The 19,766-nt window shown below is 43.9% G+C and overlaps 1 protein-coding gene across 1 annotated transcript in view; it reads right to left on the reverse strand.

Annotated features, from left to right (window-relative positions):
• OBSCN (obscurin, cytoskeletal calmodulin and titin-interacting RhoGEF) overlaps positions 1 to 19,766 on the reverse strand; it is a 277,319-nt gene that overhangs the window by 171,175 nt on the left and 86,378 nt on the right. The window contains exons 32-39 of the mRNA XM_065399153.1: positions 18,763 to 19,029; positions 14,925 to 15,191; positions 13,034 to 13,300; positions 11,280 to 11,549; positions 10,330 to 10,596; positions 7,461 to 7,727; positions 3,102 to 3,374; positions 1,835 to 2,101 (exon numbers count right to left, since the gene is read on the reverse strand). Coding sequence (XP_065255225.1) covers positions 1,835 to 2,101; positions 3,102 to 3,374; positions 7,461 to 7,727; positions 10,330 to 10,596; positions 11,280 to 11,549; positions 13,034 to 13,300; positions 14,925 to 15,191; positions 18,763 to 19,029 — 2,145 coding nt within the window. The remainder of the gene's footprint in view (positions 1 to 1,834; positions 2,102 to 3,101; positions 3,375 to 7,460; positions 7,728 to 10,329; positions 10,597 to 11,279; positions 11,550 to 13,033; positions 13,301 to 14,924; positions 15,192 to 18,762; positions 19,030 to 19,766) is intronic.

The raw sequence follows: 19,766 nt of genomic DNA on the forward strand, positions 1-19,766 counted from the left end.
CTTCATCCCACACGAGCCCTTTCACGTAAGATATAGAATCACAGAATACCAGGATGAAAAAGTGCTTAGATTCTAATAATCCATCTCCAGCTGTCAGTGCAATATATTATTAATAACAACACAAATATTATTTAAATGGTTTAAACACTTAATAGCATGAGATCTCTATAGCATGTGGAGACGCTCTAAGGGCCCAACCATGAGGGAAACTGGACATCTTCAACTCCCCTATATCGCTATTTCCATGCCTGCTTCATGCTGTGAACTACTGAATACACAGACGAGGGGAACTGTTTTACACCATTTTTATCACTGCAGTTAGTTAAAGGTATCCTTTCTCTAGTACTACATTTTGCAGATGTCAGTCAGGGATGTAAGAAGTTGGACTACACTCCGGACAGGTATTCAGAGCTAGCCCATTGCCATGTAAAAAAAGAGAACTAGCAAGGTAAAATAATATAATACATACAGAAAGAGAACACAAGGATAGGACAAACAGCATGACAAACAATAGCGGACATACTCATTTTCCCAGTCAAGGATCCCTTCTCCTTATAGGAAGCCAGACACATTTTTATCAGACATGAAGATGTACTAACTTAGCAAACACTGCAAAGCATACACAGAGAGAAAGCTGAGCAGATAGATAAAAGAGTCCCATGGAAAATTCCTACACAGCCTCTGTCAGAGACAGTGATTTCAGACAGCAAAGTGAATTGGTGAAGAGTAGGTGGCATCCAACGTTTCTGGTAGTGTTGACTGTGGAAGAGGAAAGAGGAAACATCTGGTGGGGTTTCCCGCTTCAGACCAGTTACAGTAGAAAGTGCTGTTGCTTGATGGTCTCTGTTTTCACGAACGTGTTCACTGTTGTCTTCTAGCGCAACTCGGCACTTACACTTTCTGATTCCTCACACACTAGTTGCTTGGCTGAAGAACGACAGCTCCTTTCCTCCATTCCACTTTCAGCCCTACTTCGGCACACTCACACCTTTCATGTGGCACTGCCTTTATCTACCACTTCATCATTCTGGAACTCTGGAGTGAACTTCCTGGGTTCATAGCTGGAAGGGTCATGGCAGTACAATGTGTTATAACATGTGTCCTTATCCCGTGGGTCATCTACATCTACTGTTCCACTGGGGATCTTTTTAATCCATTTGCTTAAATCCTTTAACCCTCAAGAGGAGAAATTTCAAATCGATTGTAGCTGCTGTGTAACATAAAACATTGCATTTATTTTCTTGATAAAAATATCCTCTCCCCCCAAGTGTCAGAGCGAGTTCCCATTGAAACCAATGGGGGTGTTTCTATTGTCTTTAATGGGAGTTGGATCAGTCCCCTAGTGTAGTAGAAAGGCATAACGAACAAACCAAGATGAGTGACAACCATAAAGCTCTCCTTCATCACATTGTTAAGATAGTCCTTCCTTCCATTTTTAGGGCAAAATCCTGCTCTCCAGAACTCAGTTCTAAATGGTGCTCTCCCCACGTACCTGGAGGACTCAGTGACATTCACGGGAGATGAACACACATAAGGAAGATGACTGAAAATCAATGTGCATAACTGAGAAGGGTATTTTCCTTTCAGCTCAGTAAACTACACCCAGCCCCAGCTCATCTATCCTTGCACTCCAAAGCTCATTTCAATCTCAGAACAAATGTTTTTTCTATTTTACACTTTGTCACCTGTCTGGAGGCTGTCCAGCTGAGTTAGTCAGAACATATCCTGCATTACAGTGTGAAGAGATGGAGTTAATTTTCAGTTCAGTTGCAGCCAGGTGTTAAATTGTTATTTTGACCTTTATGTTAGGCATCATCACTCCAAACGTCCTTACCCTTGACAGTGACAACTGCACTACTTTTAGCTGTTCCAGCCTCACACTCATATCTGCCACTGTCTCTCTCTTCTGTCCCATGAATGACAAGCGTGGCTTCAAATCCCGACCGGCTGATCTTATACTTAGAGGAGTTTCTAAGGGTCTTCCCATCTTTGCACCACTTTACCGGGCTGTCTGATTTGGAGGTTTCACAATGAAGAAAGGCATCCTCTCCCTCAATGATTTCGGCATCAGCAAGCTCCTTTGTAATGATGCAGGGCTTCTCTAGAATCACATAAAACTTGTCTGAGATTTTCAGAGGGAGGGGAGCAGCACATTCCTTACATGTGATTATTTATACCAAAGATCTGGTTCAATATTCTGCAATATCATTATCGGAAAAGAACAATTTGGGAATGGGAGGCATTAAGCCCTCATAGTGGAGCTTTCTACCCCTAGACATGGTTTTGAAAATGCCTGGTACAGTATGGCAAAATCTAGGGGGGCAAATGTCTCCGTGGACAAATATGAATCAGGGATAAGTCATCTACGACAGGCATGGTTTAACATTAACTAGGGAGAAGCATGAATTTCACTAGCTCAGGAAAATTCCCCTAGATCCCCTTCAATATGAACAATGCACAACATGATGCTTCTGCCTAAACAATAAGTGTACATGTGCACAGTGAGAAAACTGATCCGACATGAAGAGCATGGCAATGCAAATTGGTCAGAACCAATCAACTGTTGACTTTTGGCTTCTCAGTGGTTTTTAAAGAAGTGAATCAGAAACTGGTTTTTGCCAGCAGATCGTGACACGTTTTTGCCACTTACATGCCAGTGTTTTGCTAGTAAAAGCGGCTTTTTTTGCTTTCTGAAAACAGCTGCTCATTCTGCAGAACAATGTCAATGTTATAAAATGGTGCAAAGTTTCACCCTTCCAAAACTGTTCACGTGATTCTTCAAAAAGCATTCAATTTGATGCAGCAGAAACCAAGTATTTTACTCAGCTCTGCATACTGAAGAATTATTTTATGACTCCAAGAGGTACACAGGATGGATCCTGAATTCATTACATTCAGGTCATGTGGCCTCATTGACGCTCTCCACTTGCCTCTGTCTCTCTCCCTTGTTTCTCAATCCTGACTTCTCTAACTAAAGAACTCACATCACAGAACCTAATTTATAGCATTTACTGCTTCTCTCCACCTGCACACATATACCACTACCCAGTGCTGGCCTGTACTCTCTTTATCCTTTCCTGCAGCCTTTATGCTTGAATTACCTTTAACAACCAAACTGGCAGATGTTTTCTTATCACCAGCTTCAAAGGTAATGACCCCCGAATCCTTCAGTGACAGTTTTTTCAAGGTTAGCAAGTGATATCCTCCAGGCTGAGACTGGATGTCATTAAGTTCATTGGTATGGAGTGGGGTTTTATCCAAAAACCACTGCACATTGCTATATTCTACCGGAGAGATTCTGCATTTGAACATGGCAGATTCTCCTTCTACCACATCAACATCTTCCAGATCTTCGGTTATTAGTATTTTCTGGCCTGAAAGGAACACAGACATATCAATTGCTGGACTCCTTAGCTTCTATCCCTGTGTTCGGATAAAGTCAAAGGGGAATGCCAATGATGTGACCTCCAGCATGAGTGCTTTTGTGAAAAGAACAGGATTCTTGGTACAGAAGGTTTAAATACAATTCCACTGTTATTGAGCAAAGAATTCAAAGAAAATAAATATTTACAGGACATACCAGAACAGGATGAAGACAAATTCAGGACACTAAGCTATATGCCACTGATTTGTAAAGATTCCAGTACACACTCAGAGGAAAATTACAATTCTAATATTTTAATCTCCCCAGAATATCAGAAATGAAATCCACTACCTGGACCTGAGAAAAGAATGAGGCCCTTAATATGCCATGTGTTCTGGACATCTAGGTTCATTGAATGGATGTTCCCAAAACCCCTGTCTTGATTTATCATATTTTTCTAGACCACATACAACTTTCTTCTTTAGTGCTACCAGTCAGATTCCAACTTCTCTGTAAACAGCCAAATGACAAACACACTGATGAATGAAGATGTAATTTGGGAACTATGTTAGTAATTTATCTGTCAAAGGAAAAACAAGAAGCAGTCCTGGAAATCAGTCTAAGAGCAGGAAAAAAAAGATTATCTATAGCTAAAGATAGTCCTGATGTCACTGTGAATTACAACATAAATTCAGGAAGTGTTAATTTGGGGGGAGCGATAGCTCAGTGGTTTGAGCATTGGCCTGCTAAACCCAAGGTTGTGAGTTCAATCCTTGAGGGGGCAATTTGGGGATTTAGTTGGGGATTGGTCCTGCTTTGAGCAGGGGGTTGGACTAGATACCTCCTGGGGTCCCTTCCAACCCTGATATTCTATGATTCTACTGTACCACAAAAACCAAGGTACTCCCATAGTTTTCATGGACTAAGCTTGTTCCACATTTTCAGTCATATATTTGAGCTTAATAACATTGTCCTTTCTAGTGGTTAAATCAAATATTTTATAGGTCAACAAAGTTGTTTAAAGTCAGCATTAGAAATCTTTCACACTGTGCAACAGACGCTGTACGATGTCTTATGCAAGACCCTGGGTCCTCCCTATTTTAGGGTAATTTGGTGCTTTTGGAAAGGTAGAGGGTTGCACACTGTTTCTTTTGTAAGGTGAACTGGCAGATAATCGGAGGGGCAAGAATGCAGTGTCTATCCCTGAATCCATAGCAATTTTACAAGACACTGCCACAGAACCTAAAATTGTATTGGTAAATCATCTAAGCTGCTCCTCTTCTTCTCTTTGTTGTTTTATCAGTTTCGTTTCAATAACAATTTCCCCTGGATAGCGTCCTTTTGGTGCTGCAATCAGAGGAGCGTGAGCGCCTCTGTATGTTGTGACATCAGAGGTAACTCAACCAGTCGCCATTCACTCCCTCCAATAACTTTAACCCTAACCTGAAAACCCTAATCCTGCTGCTTGCCTCGGGCATCTTTCCCATTGACCGTGCTTATTTGGTGCTGAGGACAAGGAATCCCTCTTCCTGTCCCACCAAACAGGCACCGTTTAGATTAACTAAAACAGTTTTATCTGGGCAAAGGTACATACCCTTGCCTGAGGCAGGTGTCATGGGGAGGGAGTCACAGTACCATTCTGCAGCCTCACCCTGCCCCAGTCAATATAGCTCCAGATCTGAAACAGCCCCTGCTATTCCAGTCCTGAACCCCCACACCCTCCAATTCTGTCAAAGCACCTCAATCCTGACCTGCAGTTTCATTTCAACCAATGGGACTGAAGCATGCAAATTAACTAGATGGAGAGAGTGATGATTGCTTGAATTACCTCTGATGTCACAATGCTCCTCTGCCTGCATCGCCAAAATGAGCACTATGTGGAAATCCCCAAGTTCTGGTTTTTCGACTATCAACAGAGGTCATCCCAGCGGTTCACTGCTCCAGGCCAATGGGGGCTGTGGGAAGCGGCAGCCAGCACATCCCTCTGCCCATGCCGCTTCCCGCAGCCCCCATTGGCCTGGAACGGCGAACTGCGGCCAGTGGGAACCGCGATCGGCCAAACCTGTGGATGCAGCAGGTAAACAAACCGGCCTGGCCTGCCAGGGTGCTTACCCTAGCGGGCCGCGGGCCAAAGGTTGCCGATCCCTGGCCTAGAACATTCTCTGAAATGTTAGACTTGATTGGACGTGGTATTCAAAGGTTATTGCATTACTGACATAGAAACAGAGGAGTTCAGTTTTAGGCCTCACTTTGTTTGGCCACCTCGAAGGTCAGACAATTCATTGCTTCTGTAGGCTAAACTCATTGCACTCCTGGGGAATATTTAGATTTTGACAAATCAGGATATTCTGATGGGAAAATTTCCAACCAGCTCTACCCCTAACCCGCCTAACCCATACCCTGTCTACCCCCTTCCATCTCCTCATGCCTAAGGGTCTGTGAGTTCCCCATTTCCAGCTGCCCCCTTACTAAGGTTCCCATTCTCTCCTCCCACTCTCTCCGCTGGTCAGGAGATCTGTGTGTGCCCCGTCTCCCCCATGAACGTTATCACATTACAGACAGACAAAGAAATGCCATTGAGTCAAGCATTAGGCCTCACTTCACCAATTAGTATGCATTAGTGCACAACCGACACTAAATTACAGACGGGTACAAAATTAATTCAGTTACTTGAAAGTGCAGAATAAAATGTACCAATGGGCCAAAAGTATGTCCCTTGTGCCTGACCCAAGTGCACATGTTTGGGACAGGGGTTTGCCACAGGGCTCAAGAGAAGCAAATCCTTCTTCCGTGGCAGAAGAACGATTCTCCAGCTATTGCCACTTCCTGAAGACTGCAGCAGCCACTCTGCATACAGGCCCTGTGCAGAACTAACCACACACACACACACCCGCCACCACCCCTTGGCTCCACAAATCCGATCAATCACATATAGACACACACAAACTCATGCCCATTTTTTAAATTGCACCCACAGCATTTCAGGCCTAAATTTTCAAAAGTGACTAGTGATTCTGGGTGCCCAGTTCAAGTCACCTTAAAGGGGCCTGATTGTCAAGGGTGAATGCTCAGGCAGTTTCTGAAAGTCAGTCTCCTTCAAGGAGTCTCAATCTGGGCACCAAAAAAAAAATGGAGGGGCTAAAAACCACTAGCCATTTTTGAAAACATGAGCCTCTAGGCCAGAGGTGGGCAAACTACGGCATGCGGGTCACATCCGGCCCGCGGGACCCTCCTGCCCAGCCCCTGAGCTCCTGGCCCGGGAGGCTAGCCCCCGGCCCCACCCCTGCTGTTCCCCCTCCCCCACAGCCTCATCTCACTGCGCCGCCGGCGCAATGCTCTGGGCGGCGGGGCTGCGAGCTCCTGGGGCAGCGCAGCTGCAGAGCCGTGGCCTGACCCAGTGCTCTGTGCTGCGCGGTGGCACGGCTGGCTCCAGCCGGCCGGCGCGGCTGCCTGTCCTGGTACTCTGGGCGGCACAGCTGTAGTGCCGCCAGCCACTAGTGCTCCAGGCTGCGTGGTAAGGGGGCAGGGAGTGGGGGGGGGGGGGTGTGGATAGAAGGCAGGGGAGTTCGGGGGGGTGGTCAGAGGACGGGGAACAGGGGGGGTTGAATGGGGGCAGGGGTCCCGGGGGGGAAGTCAGGAAGGGGGTGGGGTTGAATGGGGCAGCGGGGGACAGTCAGGGGCAGGGGTTCCGGAGGCGGTCAGGGAGAAGGGGTGGTTGGATGGGGCAGGGGTCCCAGGGGGCAGTCAGGAATGAGAAGAGGGGGTCCGGGGGCGGTCAGGGGATAGGGAGGGGTCCCGGGGGGGCCGTCAGGGGGAGAGAAGCAGGGGAGGTTAGATAGGGGTCGGGGGCCAGGCCATGCCTGGCTGTCTGGGGAGGCACAGCCTCCCCTAACTGGCCCTCCATACAATTTCAGAAACCCGATGTGGCCCTCAGGCCAAAAAGTTTGCCTGCCCCTGCTCTAGGCTGTAATCCGATTGGCATTCCTTAACTCACCCTGCTCAGCTGCCAGTAAGTCGAGCTCAGCATTATAACACACACACTTTCTGCCATCTGACAGTCGTGCGGTACTTGGTCATGCATTCAAGCCGTTCATACCTTGCACGATCAGCTTGGCTCTAGACTGGGCCTCGCCAACGTCGCAGGTGTAGGTGTCACTGTCGCTTTTCTCTAAGGCATTAATAGTGAGCTGCAGGATGGTCCCTTTCTGGATGATCTCGTATTTCTTGCTTGTCTTGAGCTCGACCATCCCTTTCCGCCAGGTCACTGTGGGTGCGGCTTTCTCAGTCTGACACATAAAAACAGCGACTCCTTTTTCATCAGCTTTCAGATCTGAAAGCTCCTTCACAAAGCGATTGGGTTTTTCTGAGGAAAGTGACAACAAATGGTTAGCCCAACATAGTCCTCAAGTACATCATAAACACCCTGGACCTAAGTCTCCACTGCTTTGCGATCATTTACAGCTGTCCAAAGTGAGATCGGATCAGAACGGTAGCACTTTTACATCTACCATGCACAGGTGTGTAAATGACTGTACAAGGAGAAAGGCTGTTGAGAATCAGACGCTTGTAAAGAAACAAAATGTCATTAGTCTCCTTTCTCTGTGGCCACTTGTAATGGGTATGCCTATGGTCTGTTATAGAATTGAAAGACAATGTACTTTTCATGGCAAGAAATTCTCTCTCTTCCTGGTGAGAAATTTGAAGATATCCAGATGTAGTTCACTAGCCCATAGTACTGAAAAGAGACATGTACAATGAGTTTAGGGATAAATCCGGGCCTCCATTTGAATTACAACTGCTGGTCTGATTTTCATAGATTTTAAGCCCCTCTGAAAATTAGGCCACATTATAACAATGTTACCTCTTAAGACAAAAATTTTGGATTGCCTTGGAATTGGTTTGATATTTTTCAAATTATACAGCACTGAGCACACTGTCAGAGCTTGATGTACCGTATATACTCATTCATTAGCCCATTCGTTTATAAGCCAACCCCCCAAGATGGATAGGTAAAAATAGGAAAAACTGTATTACCCTTTCATAAGCTGACCCTATATTTCAGGGGTTGGCAAACTTTGGCTCCTGGCCCGTTAGGGTAAGCCGCTAGCCGGCCTGGACATTTTGTTTACCTGGAGCGTTCACAGGCACGGAGCCCCTCAGCTCCCAGTGGCCGCGGTTTGCTGTTCCCAGCCAATGGGAGCTGCGGGAAGTGGTGCCACTTCCCGCAGCTCCCATTGGCTGGGAACGGCCAACCGCAGCCACAGGGAGCTGAGGGGCTCCATGCCTGCAGATGCTCCAGGTAAACAAAACGACAATGTATTAGATATTCAATTCAATGATTCCATAGAGTTTAAAATCATCAAATTTTGGTGTAGACCCGTTTATAAGTTGACCCCCGCTCTTTGATGCTTCACTTTTTTACCAAAAGAATATTTTTGCACTCATTCAACACCTCAAAGTGCTGTGCAGAGGTGGAAAGGTGTCTCTCATCCACCTGTTACATTTTGGTTTTTAGATTGCAAACTCTTTGGGGAAAGGATCGTAATTTATTATCGGTCTGTTTTGTGCCTGGGGTAATAGTTGTGGCCTTTAGGTGTGTCATAAATATAGAGGGAAGGGTAGCATAAAATCCCTCCTTGGCAGCTGTACTGAATCGCCTTATGTGTAGGCAGTTAAGCAGTTCAAATAACCTAGTTGCACCTGACCAGAAGGACCAATGAGGAAAGAAGATACTTTCAAATCTGGGGGGGTCGGGGGGGGGATTTGTTTGTTACTCTCTTTTGTTGTTCCCTCTCTGGACAGAGGGAGAAGCCAAGCATGTACAACATCTCCTGAAAATATACCTGGAATAATCCATCTAAAACCACAGAAATTGTAAGTAGGGCAAGGAAATGCGTTAGGTTAGCTTTTGGTTTAGCTTGTGAATTTCCCTATGCTACATCGGTAGTTTTATTCCTGTTTTTGTAACTGTGAAGCTGAGCCCAGAGGGGAATCCTCTGTGTTTTAAATCTTTTTATTACCATGTAAAGTTACCTTCCATCCTGATTTTGCAGGTGTGATTCTTTTACTTTTTTCTTTATAATAAAGTTCTTCTTTTAAGAACCTGATTGATTTCAGTGTCCTGAAGACAAAGGGTCTGGTCTGTGCTCACATTGCTAAGGCAATTAGTTGGTATATTATTCTCAAGCCTCCCCAGGAAAGGGGGTGAAGGGGTTTTGGGGGATATTTTGGGGGGATAGGGATTCCAAGTGACCCTTCCCTGAATTTTTGTGTAAATCACTTGGTGGTGGCAGCAATACTGTCCAAGGACAAGGAAAGGAATTTGTGCCTTGGGGAAATTTTAACCTAAGATGGTAGAATATAAGCTTAGGGAGCTTTCATGCGGGTCCCCACATCTGTACCCCAGAGTTCAGAGTGGGAGGGGGAACCCCTGACAAGGTGCTACTGCAATATAAATGTTAGCTAATAATGGTGGGCAAGTGTTATTATTTCCATTGTAAAGTTAGGGAAACTGAATCACAAAGATGTTCTACAGAGTCAGCAGCAGAGATGGGGATAGAGCCAATCGCTTCTAAATCCCAGTCCCCTGCTCTAACCACTGGACTTCTCTTTGGCATAGACTGTGGTCTAATTACTCTCGCATTTATGGTACAATTAACATTAATAAAGTTCAAACAGTTTTTCATTTATATCATTTTCAGTGTGTGTTTGGGGGCTTCCCTCGCCATTGCCCATGCAGATCAGACAGTTAAGTCATACAGTAAGGTTCTTCAAAATGGTGACTTTTTTTCAGAAATTACTAATCCGGAAAAAAAAAAGGAAATAAAAAAGATCTGTACGAAGTTTGGAAAAACAAAAAAACTGGTCGGTTAAAAAAGCCAGTGAAATAAAATGTCTTCAAAAGTTTTGCAGTTTTTTTGCCCTACTCTACATACTTTCAGGCTCCTGGGTGTTTGTCCACTGACCTTCTACTGTGACCAATGCTTTAGTTTTAGATGTCTCCATCTCACACATGTATTCCCCAGTGTCCTTGGTCATGGAATCATGGATGACGAGTATGGCCCATGTTCCCTCTTGGCGTAAGTCATATTTTTGGCTTTTCCGGATTGCTTTGCCATCCTTGTACCACTTCACATTTGTGTCAGGTTTGGACATTTCACAGCTCAGGCTGATGTCTTGTCCTGCTGCTGCTGTCTTATCCTCCAGCTGCTTTATAATCTCTGCTGGTTTTTCTGAGGGAAGCAACAATACCTTTAAAAATCCATGTTCTGGAACTTTATCATTTTTTGGAGAATTAGGCTTCCTTCTATCTAAAAAATCATTTAATATAGATTCACATAACAGAATAAATAATTCACATTACATTACTGATTTACTTTCGGATAGAACTATTTGGGGAAAAAGCAAGTGTTCATGTTTAGTAGACATTAATTGTATTTATTGGATGTCAATGAGCAGCAATTGGGAACTGACAATTAATTACTTACAAGAATGACAGAATGGTACTTATTTGTAAAAAAAAGGCATTTACTTTGGTGGCTACCATTTTGCATTCATAGTTAATTATGGATGCTGTTACTGTGGGTGCAAATTGAGTGGCTAGTCATCTAACTGCATTTGCACCTGCAATCATTTGCACCTATAATTTCTGACCTGTAATTAATAGTACTCAGAAAATTGCAAGCAGAGATGAGGTCACTTTCAATATTCCCTTCCCCCATAAACATTTATTTTAAAAGCAGTATAAAATGTTTCAATATTTAAAGTTGTTTATAAGACCAGTTCCTCGTCCCATTGAATTCAATGGGAAAGTTGCCATTTACTTCAACGAGATAAGGATTTTGCCTTTACAATTTACTGAGATAACCTATTTTTTGAGATTGCCCCAACTCTGAAATATCTCTGCACTCGTTACCTTTCACAACCAGCGAGGCCTTGGAGTTCAAGTTGCGAGCAGTGAAGACTACTTCCCCAGCATCAGCAGCAACCACATTTCTGATGTCGAGGGTGTATTTCCGCCCTTTGTTAAAGGTCTTAAATCGTCCACCACTGTGAACTTCATTCCCCTTCAGCAGCCAGTGGAAATCGCCAATGCTTTCATGGGACAAAATACACTCAAAAGTACAATTCTCCCCTTCTTGAACTTCAGTGCTCTTCAGGCGTTTAGTGATACCAATGTTCAACTCTGGAAGGCAAGAAGGCGGGTGGTACAATTATTTAGGATTGGAGAAAAGTGGTATTGTACAGCAGTCAGAGGCCTAAGAAGGCTTAAAATTCACATGAAGAACAATACTGAACACTTGCTATCTGAAGGGTTAGGAGAATGAGAGACGGAAAAGCACCGCATTCTTCATTTGCATATTCAATACTGTGGAAGAACTACTCATAAGTTATCCCTTGATGCCAAGTGTAGCCCCCAGAGCTGAACATTGGTATCACTAAACACCTGAGTTGTAGGCGTGGGGGGACTTGTAGGGGTGAGAAAGGGACTTGTTAGACCCCTGGACAGCTTGCACTAGAATGAGCATGCTCGGGAAAATGAGCAACCTCGGTGAAATGGAGCCATGATTCCATGAAAGCTGGAGACAAGAGTGTCAGTCAGGAAGCCTCTACACCTGTGTGTGCGATGAAGGTCTCCACTCACATTGGGTCTGAGAAATGGGGGGGAAGGATAGCTCAGTGGTTTGAGCATTGGCCTGCTAAAGCCAGGGTTGTGAGTTCAATCCTTGAGAGGGCTACTTAGGGATCTGCAGCAAAATCAGTACTTTGCTCTGCTAGTGAAGGCAGGGGGCTGGACTCAATGACCTTTCAGGGTCCCTTCCAGCTCTATGAGATAGGCAAATGGGATGTTAGTGATTGTTTGCAATGTTGTGACCTGCCTAGGACAGCTCCAGATCTGTCTCAGAACAGATGGGCATTTGAAAAACTTGGGACAGTTTCTTCCTACAGACAGTCACAAGGACTGAGGAACAGTAGCCTGTGGGTATTTTTTTTAAATGAATGATATAATTCTGTTTTTGTTTCCCCAGAATAGACTCTAAGTTAACATCTGATACATGTTAAACTCCATGTTATTTTCTTTAAAGAAACCCATATTTCTTCCTATGCGTGCATATGTATGATCAGTATTTTTATTAAGGAGTTTATCAGTCATTTTGGCTCATGATTTTTATTAATCACAGAAGGTTCAGAAGGATTTTCTCCATAGCTCAGTCCAGTAAACAGCTGAACCCAGCAGAGAGGTGTGCAGCAATCTGCACCTCTGCTATACCAAATGCCTCAAACTAAATGAATGATAAATAGGAGGAAAAATCATTGGCCATCTTATCAAAGTTAGCCATAAAATATGCCTTATCTAGGAACAAAATGAGCAAATAAAGTTCTTGATAAATTTGCAGGTCTACGTCTGCCACTAAAATGTTATGGGCTTCCAACAGGTACCATTCAATGCTATTTGAGATGTCATAGTTTTTCCCTACGCTTAGAATAGAGAATAACTGTGATTGCAGAGACATCAATGTATCATTTGGTAACTACTGATAAATATTTATTTTAAAATGGAGACTACTGTGCCTCATGAAGGAGAATATGTGACTCAAAGAGTAGAAGCATGCAGCACTCATTTATAGCACCATTTAAAAGAACACCATTGTTTTCAGCTGCACCTACCCTGAATACTGACTCGTGACTTGGCAAGGTCAGTGCCAATATCACATGTGTATAAACCAGCATCATTCTTGTTCAGATCGTGAACAATGAGACACAGTGTTTTCCCAGCTTGCATCTGCTCGTACTTGTCACCAGGGGTGAGCTCCACATCGTCCTTCTTCCAGATGGGTTTGACCTTTGGTTTGGAGACCTCACACTCCAGTGTGATCACACCACGCTCCTCCCCAACGACATCATCCAAGGACTTCATGAAGATGATGGGCTTCTCTGAAGGAAATTAATGTGGGGGACGGGGGAGAGGGAGAAAAAAACCAGGAAATTCAGACTAAACAACTTGCTGTACTTTCCAGTTGCTTAAAGAGGGCTTAATCAAACCCTTGTCATGCTCAGTGATGCCGTGACCATATACATATGGAATCGAAGGCACTCTCACACCTCATGTCCCTGGAATTTATTTTGGAGGGAGGGGGACCACCATTTTTAATAACCCCTTTGTTGCGGGAGGAGGGGTGTAGAGATGAGTGGGAGCAGCTGATCTGCATCTCCATGCCACGGGCAGTTACTTGCAGTGCTGAGGTCCCACAGAATCGTGGTGCTCCTTGTGGTGTACTGTGGTTATGATTCATATTTCTCTCTACAGTATAGTGCCTGTAACTGGGCCTTGGGGTACATGTGTACACCCCCAATGGACCTATTACGGCCCTTGGGCCCTTTAAAACTGGAAGTTGTAGCCACAGGGCACATGACTCGGAGCAAGGATGTCGTGTCCTACAGGAAGCCAGCTATAAAGCAGGGGTAGCCAACCGGAGAGACCTAGGGTCGTCGGCCTCACCATTGTAGCCAGGGAGGACCAACACAAGGGAAGGCTGTGTCCCCTCCCAATTGGCTGAAGCTGGAAAGAGTTCAGGTAGTTAATACCCACTAGTGTGAGTTGATTGGTTGTGGTTTTGAGTTTGTGTTTTAGAAAGAAAATGAGCCCCAGAGAAAAGGATGTGACTTTATTTTTCCACCCTTCCCCCCCCAGCTGGGGAGACTGCATATCGCTCTACACTTAATGCAGCATGTTAGCAGCAGGAGAGAAACATATTGTGCTCTCTCTCATGGAGATTCTACTTCCCCCTCCAACACCTTGTTATTTTCCTTAATCTAATTTAAAACACATTTTGTCTAAAAGTGCATGTTTGCTCTTTGTGTATAGAAAAACAGAACAACGTCTGACAGACTGCGAGGGGACGGGGGAGTAAACCCCTCAGTGTCTCTGAGGGGACTTGGGAAGTAAATCCCTCAGACTCTCTGAAGGGGACATGAAGGGGGGAGAAAATCTCAGATTCTCTGAAGGGAATTGGGGACTAAATCTCAAAGAACCTTCAGTTCCAGCTTCTCCCTCTGTTGTCTTCTCGCCAAAGATACATACATAACCATGACTAAATATTTCCTTGCTGTTGAAACAGTCTAATTCCAGAATAGGTTTATTGAAAGGAAGGAGTGGTCTGCTGTGCCCCTTAGATACACACTGGAGTTTAGCTAAAAATAATCAAAGGCCAATACAAGATAATCATCTATAGGTTTTTGAAGGTAACATTCAGCAGAGGAAAGAATTCTTCAGCGTGATCCAGGTAGCAACAGTGAGAAGTAATAGGATAATGCTGAACAAGGGAAATATTTGGCAGGATATCGGGTCAAATTTCCTAATAACTTCAGTTGGACTACAAAATTCACACCTAAGGGAAGAGGTAGGATCCATGTTAATTAACTACTCACATTCTGGGTAGAGAAGGCCTATAGGGAGCTACACTGCATTGGCAGGGAAAGGACGGGGCAACTGAATAACCCTTTTCCATTTCTTATTTACATTCTTAAATGATTCCATAGGATTGGGGCCATTACCCACCTTTCACCTTCAGCTGAGCGCTTTCCGACACCTTCTCCGTCTTGACCGTCACCGTTCCTGCATCGTCTGGCGTGACTTGCTTCAGTGTCAGAGTGTGGCACTTGCCGATCTTCTTGATCTCATTACAGCTGTTGGTGTAGAGGATGGTGTCATTCAGTAACCATTCCACATCCTCGTCGTCATGGGACAGCTCGCAGGAGAAGACAGCGCAGCTCTCCTCCTCAGTCTCCACATCCTGCAAGTGTTTGGTTATCGCCACCTGCCGGGCTGCAAGAAACCAAAGTTGCATAAATAAACAAACAAACAAGTAAATAAACAAACAAATAAATCATCACAACAATGATGATAAATAATTAATAAAATCATTAACAGAATCACAGATCTGATAGAGTTTAAGGCCAGCAGGGACCAATAGATCATCAATTCTGATCTCCTGTATATCACAGGCTGCTACATTGCACCTAGTCACTCTTGTATTGAGCCCAATAATAAGGCATCCAGTGCAAAAGCCCCTTCTAAATTATTACATCTAAATGTGCCAATTGAGATCTGGGTCCCACTGTGCTAGGTACATCACACACACACACACACACAAAATCAGCCCTTGCTTCACAAAGCTTACACTCCAAACAGACAAGGCAGACAAAGGGTGCAAGAAAGAAAATTTAATTATCCCTATTTTACAGATGGAGAACTGAGGTATACAAAGATCAAGTGACATGCCTAAGGTCACACAGGAAGTCTGTGACAGAGATGGGACTTGAACCCCTTTCTTTTGAGTTCCAGACCAGCAGCTTAACTAGAAGTCCACCTTCCTTATAGCCAACAGATTGTTGAAATGTTATTCGTCACAGGACTGGCTGATTAAGGGGATTGATTGGCAATATGGAACCTTTAACCTGAAAGCCACTAGTACGAATCTGATACTGGTCAGTAGCATCTAGATGTTATCAAGTGATGGCTATATGGCTATTCAATGGCCTATCTGAAATGAATCACGGGCCTAATTTCCATTGTTAGTGGAAAGGTTCCACATTCCTTCTCCCCCCCCCCCCCAATCACAATGATCACCCAAGACTGCAGTTTCATAGATAAAGTGCTGACTGGACAGAGATAATGAGTTATCCTAGGTTGCACCTCCAGGTCAGGGATGAAGCACATTGCTGGGGAAGCATGGTGAAAGCACAAGAACAGCCTTACTGGGTCAGAGCCATGGTCCAGCTCAGTATCCCGTCTTCCGATAATGGCCAATGCCAGATGCTTTACAGGGAATGAACACAACCAGGCCATTATCGTGTGATCCATCCCCTGTTGTTCAGTTTCTGGCAGTCAGAGGCTTAGGGACACCAAGAGCATAGGACTGTGTCCCTGGCCAACCTGGCTAATAGCCATTTATGGACCTGCCCTCCATGGACTTATTTAATTTTTTTGAACTCTGTTATACTTTTGGTCTTCACAACATTCCCTGGCAATCAGCGCCACAGGTTGACTGTGCATTGAGAGAAAAAGTACTTATGTTTCTTTTAAACCGACAGCTGCCTATTCATTCCATTGAGTTGCCCCTGGTTCGTCTGTTATGTGAAAGAGTAAATTCACTGTCTCCATATCGTGCATAATTTTATAGACCTCTATCATATCCTCTCTTTTAAACTGAACAGTCCCAGTTTTTTGAATCCTCATGAAAGCTGTTCCATACCCCTACTCATTTTTGTTGCCCTTCTCTGTACTTTTTCCAATTCTAAAATATCAATTTTGAGATGGGGTAACCTGAACTGCACCCAATATTCAAGGTGTGGGCATAACATGGATTTATATAGTGGCATTATGATATTTTCTGTCTTATTATCTATTCATTTCCTACTCATTCCTCATATTCTGTTAGCTTTTTTGACTGCTCTTAAATATTGAGCAGATGTTTTCAGAGAACTATCCACAACGACTCCAAGATCTCTCTCTTGAGTGGTAACAGCTAGTTTAGACCCCATAATTTTGGATGTATAGTTAGGATTATGTTTTCCAATGTGCATTACTTTGCATTTATCAACACTGAATTCCATCTGCCATTTTGTTGCTCAGTCACCCAGATTTGAGAAACCCCTTTGTAACTCTTTCCAGTGAGCTTCAGATTTAACCATCCTGAGTAATTTTGTACCATCTGCTTTGCCACCTCACTGTTTACCCCTTTTTCCACATCATTTGTGAATATGTTGCACAGCTCTGGTCCCCTAGAGATCCTTGGGGGACCCCACTATTTACCTCTTTCCAATGTGAAAACTGACAGTTTATTCCTAGCCTTTGTTTCCAATCTTTAAACCAGCTAATGATCAACTAGATGACCTTCTCTCTTAACCTACGGCTCCTTACTTTGCTTAAGAGCATTTAGTGAGGGACCTTGTCAAAGGCTTTCTGAAAATCCTGGTATAGTTTATCTACTGGATCATCCTTGTCCACATGTTTGTTGACCCCCTCAAAGAATTCTAACAGATTAGTGAGGCATGATTTCCCTTTACAAATGCCATGTTGACTCTTTTCCAACATATTGTATTCATCTATGTGTCTGATATTTCTGTTCTTTACTATAGTTTCAACTAATTTGCCTGGGTACTGAAGTTGGGCTTACCAGCCTGTAAATTGCCAGGATCGCCTCTACAGCCTTTTAAAAAAATCGGTGTTACATTTGCTATCCTGCAGTTATCTGGTACTGAGGCTGATTTAAGCTATAGGTTACATACCACAGTTAGTAGTTCTGCAATTTTATATTTCAGTTCCTTCAGAACTCTTGGGTAAATACCATCTGGTCCTGGTGACTTATTACTGTTCAGTTTATCAATTTGTTCCAAAATCTCCTCTATGGACATCTCAAATCTGGGACAGTTCCTCAGATCTGTCACCTAAAAAAAATGGCTCAGGTATGGGAATCTCCCCCAAATCCTCTGCAATGAAGACTCATGCAAAGAATTCATTTAGCTTCTCCGCAACGGGCTTGTCTTCTTGAGTCCTCCTTTAGCACCTCCCTTGTCCAGTGGCAATTCATCATGCAGTTCTCCAGTCACCACAAACCCAACTATCTATATTTCTAATAACCAAAGCCCCCATTACTATGACCTCTCTCTTCCTAAGAGCTGCCCCCCAGGGGTATCCTCAGTGTGAGAGGATACCACGACATCATCTGGAAGGAGGGTCCCAACTATGGGATAATTTCCCTCCACTCCAGCTTGATGTTCTCCTTCCCTGAGACTTTCCTCCTCCTCCACAGCACTGAAGCTGTTAGACTGAGTGTAGGACTGCACTACTGTGTCCCGGAAAGTCTTGTCTACCTACCTCTGTCTCCCGTAGCTCCTCCAATTTAGCCACTCTGTCTCCAGAGCCTGTACTTCTTGAATAATGAACCTATGGCACATATAAACAGACACTGCACTGGTCATTGGGATAAAGCCCAGGACCATCAGCGCCCAAAACCGAGCCTCTAGGACTTGAATTAAAAGAGACTTCTTAGTAGTATCAGACTACTCTAGTCCTTCAGACTAGCCACTAGAAAGACATGATCACATGAATTCTGCCAGCGCATGGCACAGGCACTGTTCCTGTACGTGATTTTCCTGTTCTATGGATACTTCTGTCTGCTGGACTTTCAACACAGCACCATTAACACGCACTATAATGATTTTGAAAAATTGCACTTTTCACGAATGATTATTTGCAGAGGAGAAATGTGAGAATTTCACTGTAGTCAACAAAAGAAACCAAGCAGAGAATCTGCAAAGCCAAAGGTGCATATCAAACCATACAGATATGTGCTAGGCAAATGAGAAAGCCATCCCCGCTGCAAACCACATACCTTCCACTGTCAGCGTGGCTTTGGTTTCTGCATTTCCTGCTCGGCACTTGTATGTGCCGGAATCTTCAGGTGTCAGTTTCAGAATTTTGAGTTCTGCTGTGTGCTTCTCCCACTTAGGTTTGTATTTTTCAGAGGGCTCAATGAGGGTGTGGCCCTTGAACCACTCTACAACCTTTGGAGAAGGCCTAAAATCACAGGACAGCACAACTGAATGGCGTTCTAAGGCAGTCTTATCCTCCAACTTTCTGGTAATCTGCACGTTAATATCTGTAAAAGAGGGTTGTGAAGGAGGAACAGATAAGAACAATCTGAAAAAAGAGGTGCAATTTGATCTGTAACCAACTTCAGTAAATACAAGGAGCACTCTGAATTTCTGTTAGAGGTTTGACTTGCTAAGAGGCAACCTGGAAGATATGAAGGGTAGCATAATTTACACCAGGAATTTCTGCCGATGCTATGATTCCCAAAGGGATTGTTGTATATTTACGACCAAATGCAGGATACCAAATGCAGGATACCAAAGCTTGAAAGTTTTGATGCATTGTTTATTACTCAGCAAAATTCTTACTGAGGATTTTGTCTAAATAAGGGCTGAGTGGGGACTTCAGGATTTAGCCCAGGATATTTAGCATATGGAAAAATTAAGTTCAAAAGACTGGGAGCTTTTTCTCAACTAGAATCTACAAAAATGCGGCTGCTCTCACCAAGCTTATCTAAATTATATTCAGCTCTTATGGCACACAACACATTTCATTTTCAAAGCACTTTACAAACATCATCAAATTAAGCTGAACAGCATCCACGTGAGTTACTGAAGTAGTATCATCAGCTAGGGAAGCTGAGGTGGGGGGGTCTTGCCCATGACCTCAGAGAAGTTCAGTCAGAATTAGAACTCAAGGGTTGCTGATACCCAGTCCTGTATTAAAAGTACGATGGGCCTGATCCAAAGCCCACTAAAGTAAATGAAAGGCCTTCCATTGACTTTAATGCAGTTTGGATCAAAT

This window comes from Emys orbicularis, chromosome 2 (genome assembly GCF_028017835.1).
Source record: "Emys orbicularis isolate rEmyOrb1 chromosome 2, rEmyOrb1.hap1, whole genome shotgun sequence".
NCBI lineage: Eukaryota > Metazoa > Chordata > Testudines > Emydidae > Emys > Emys orbicularis.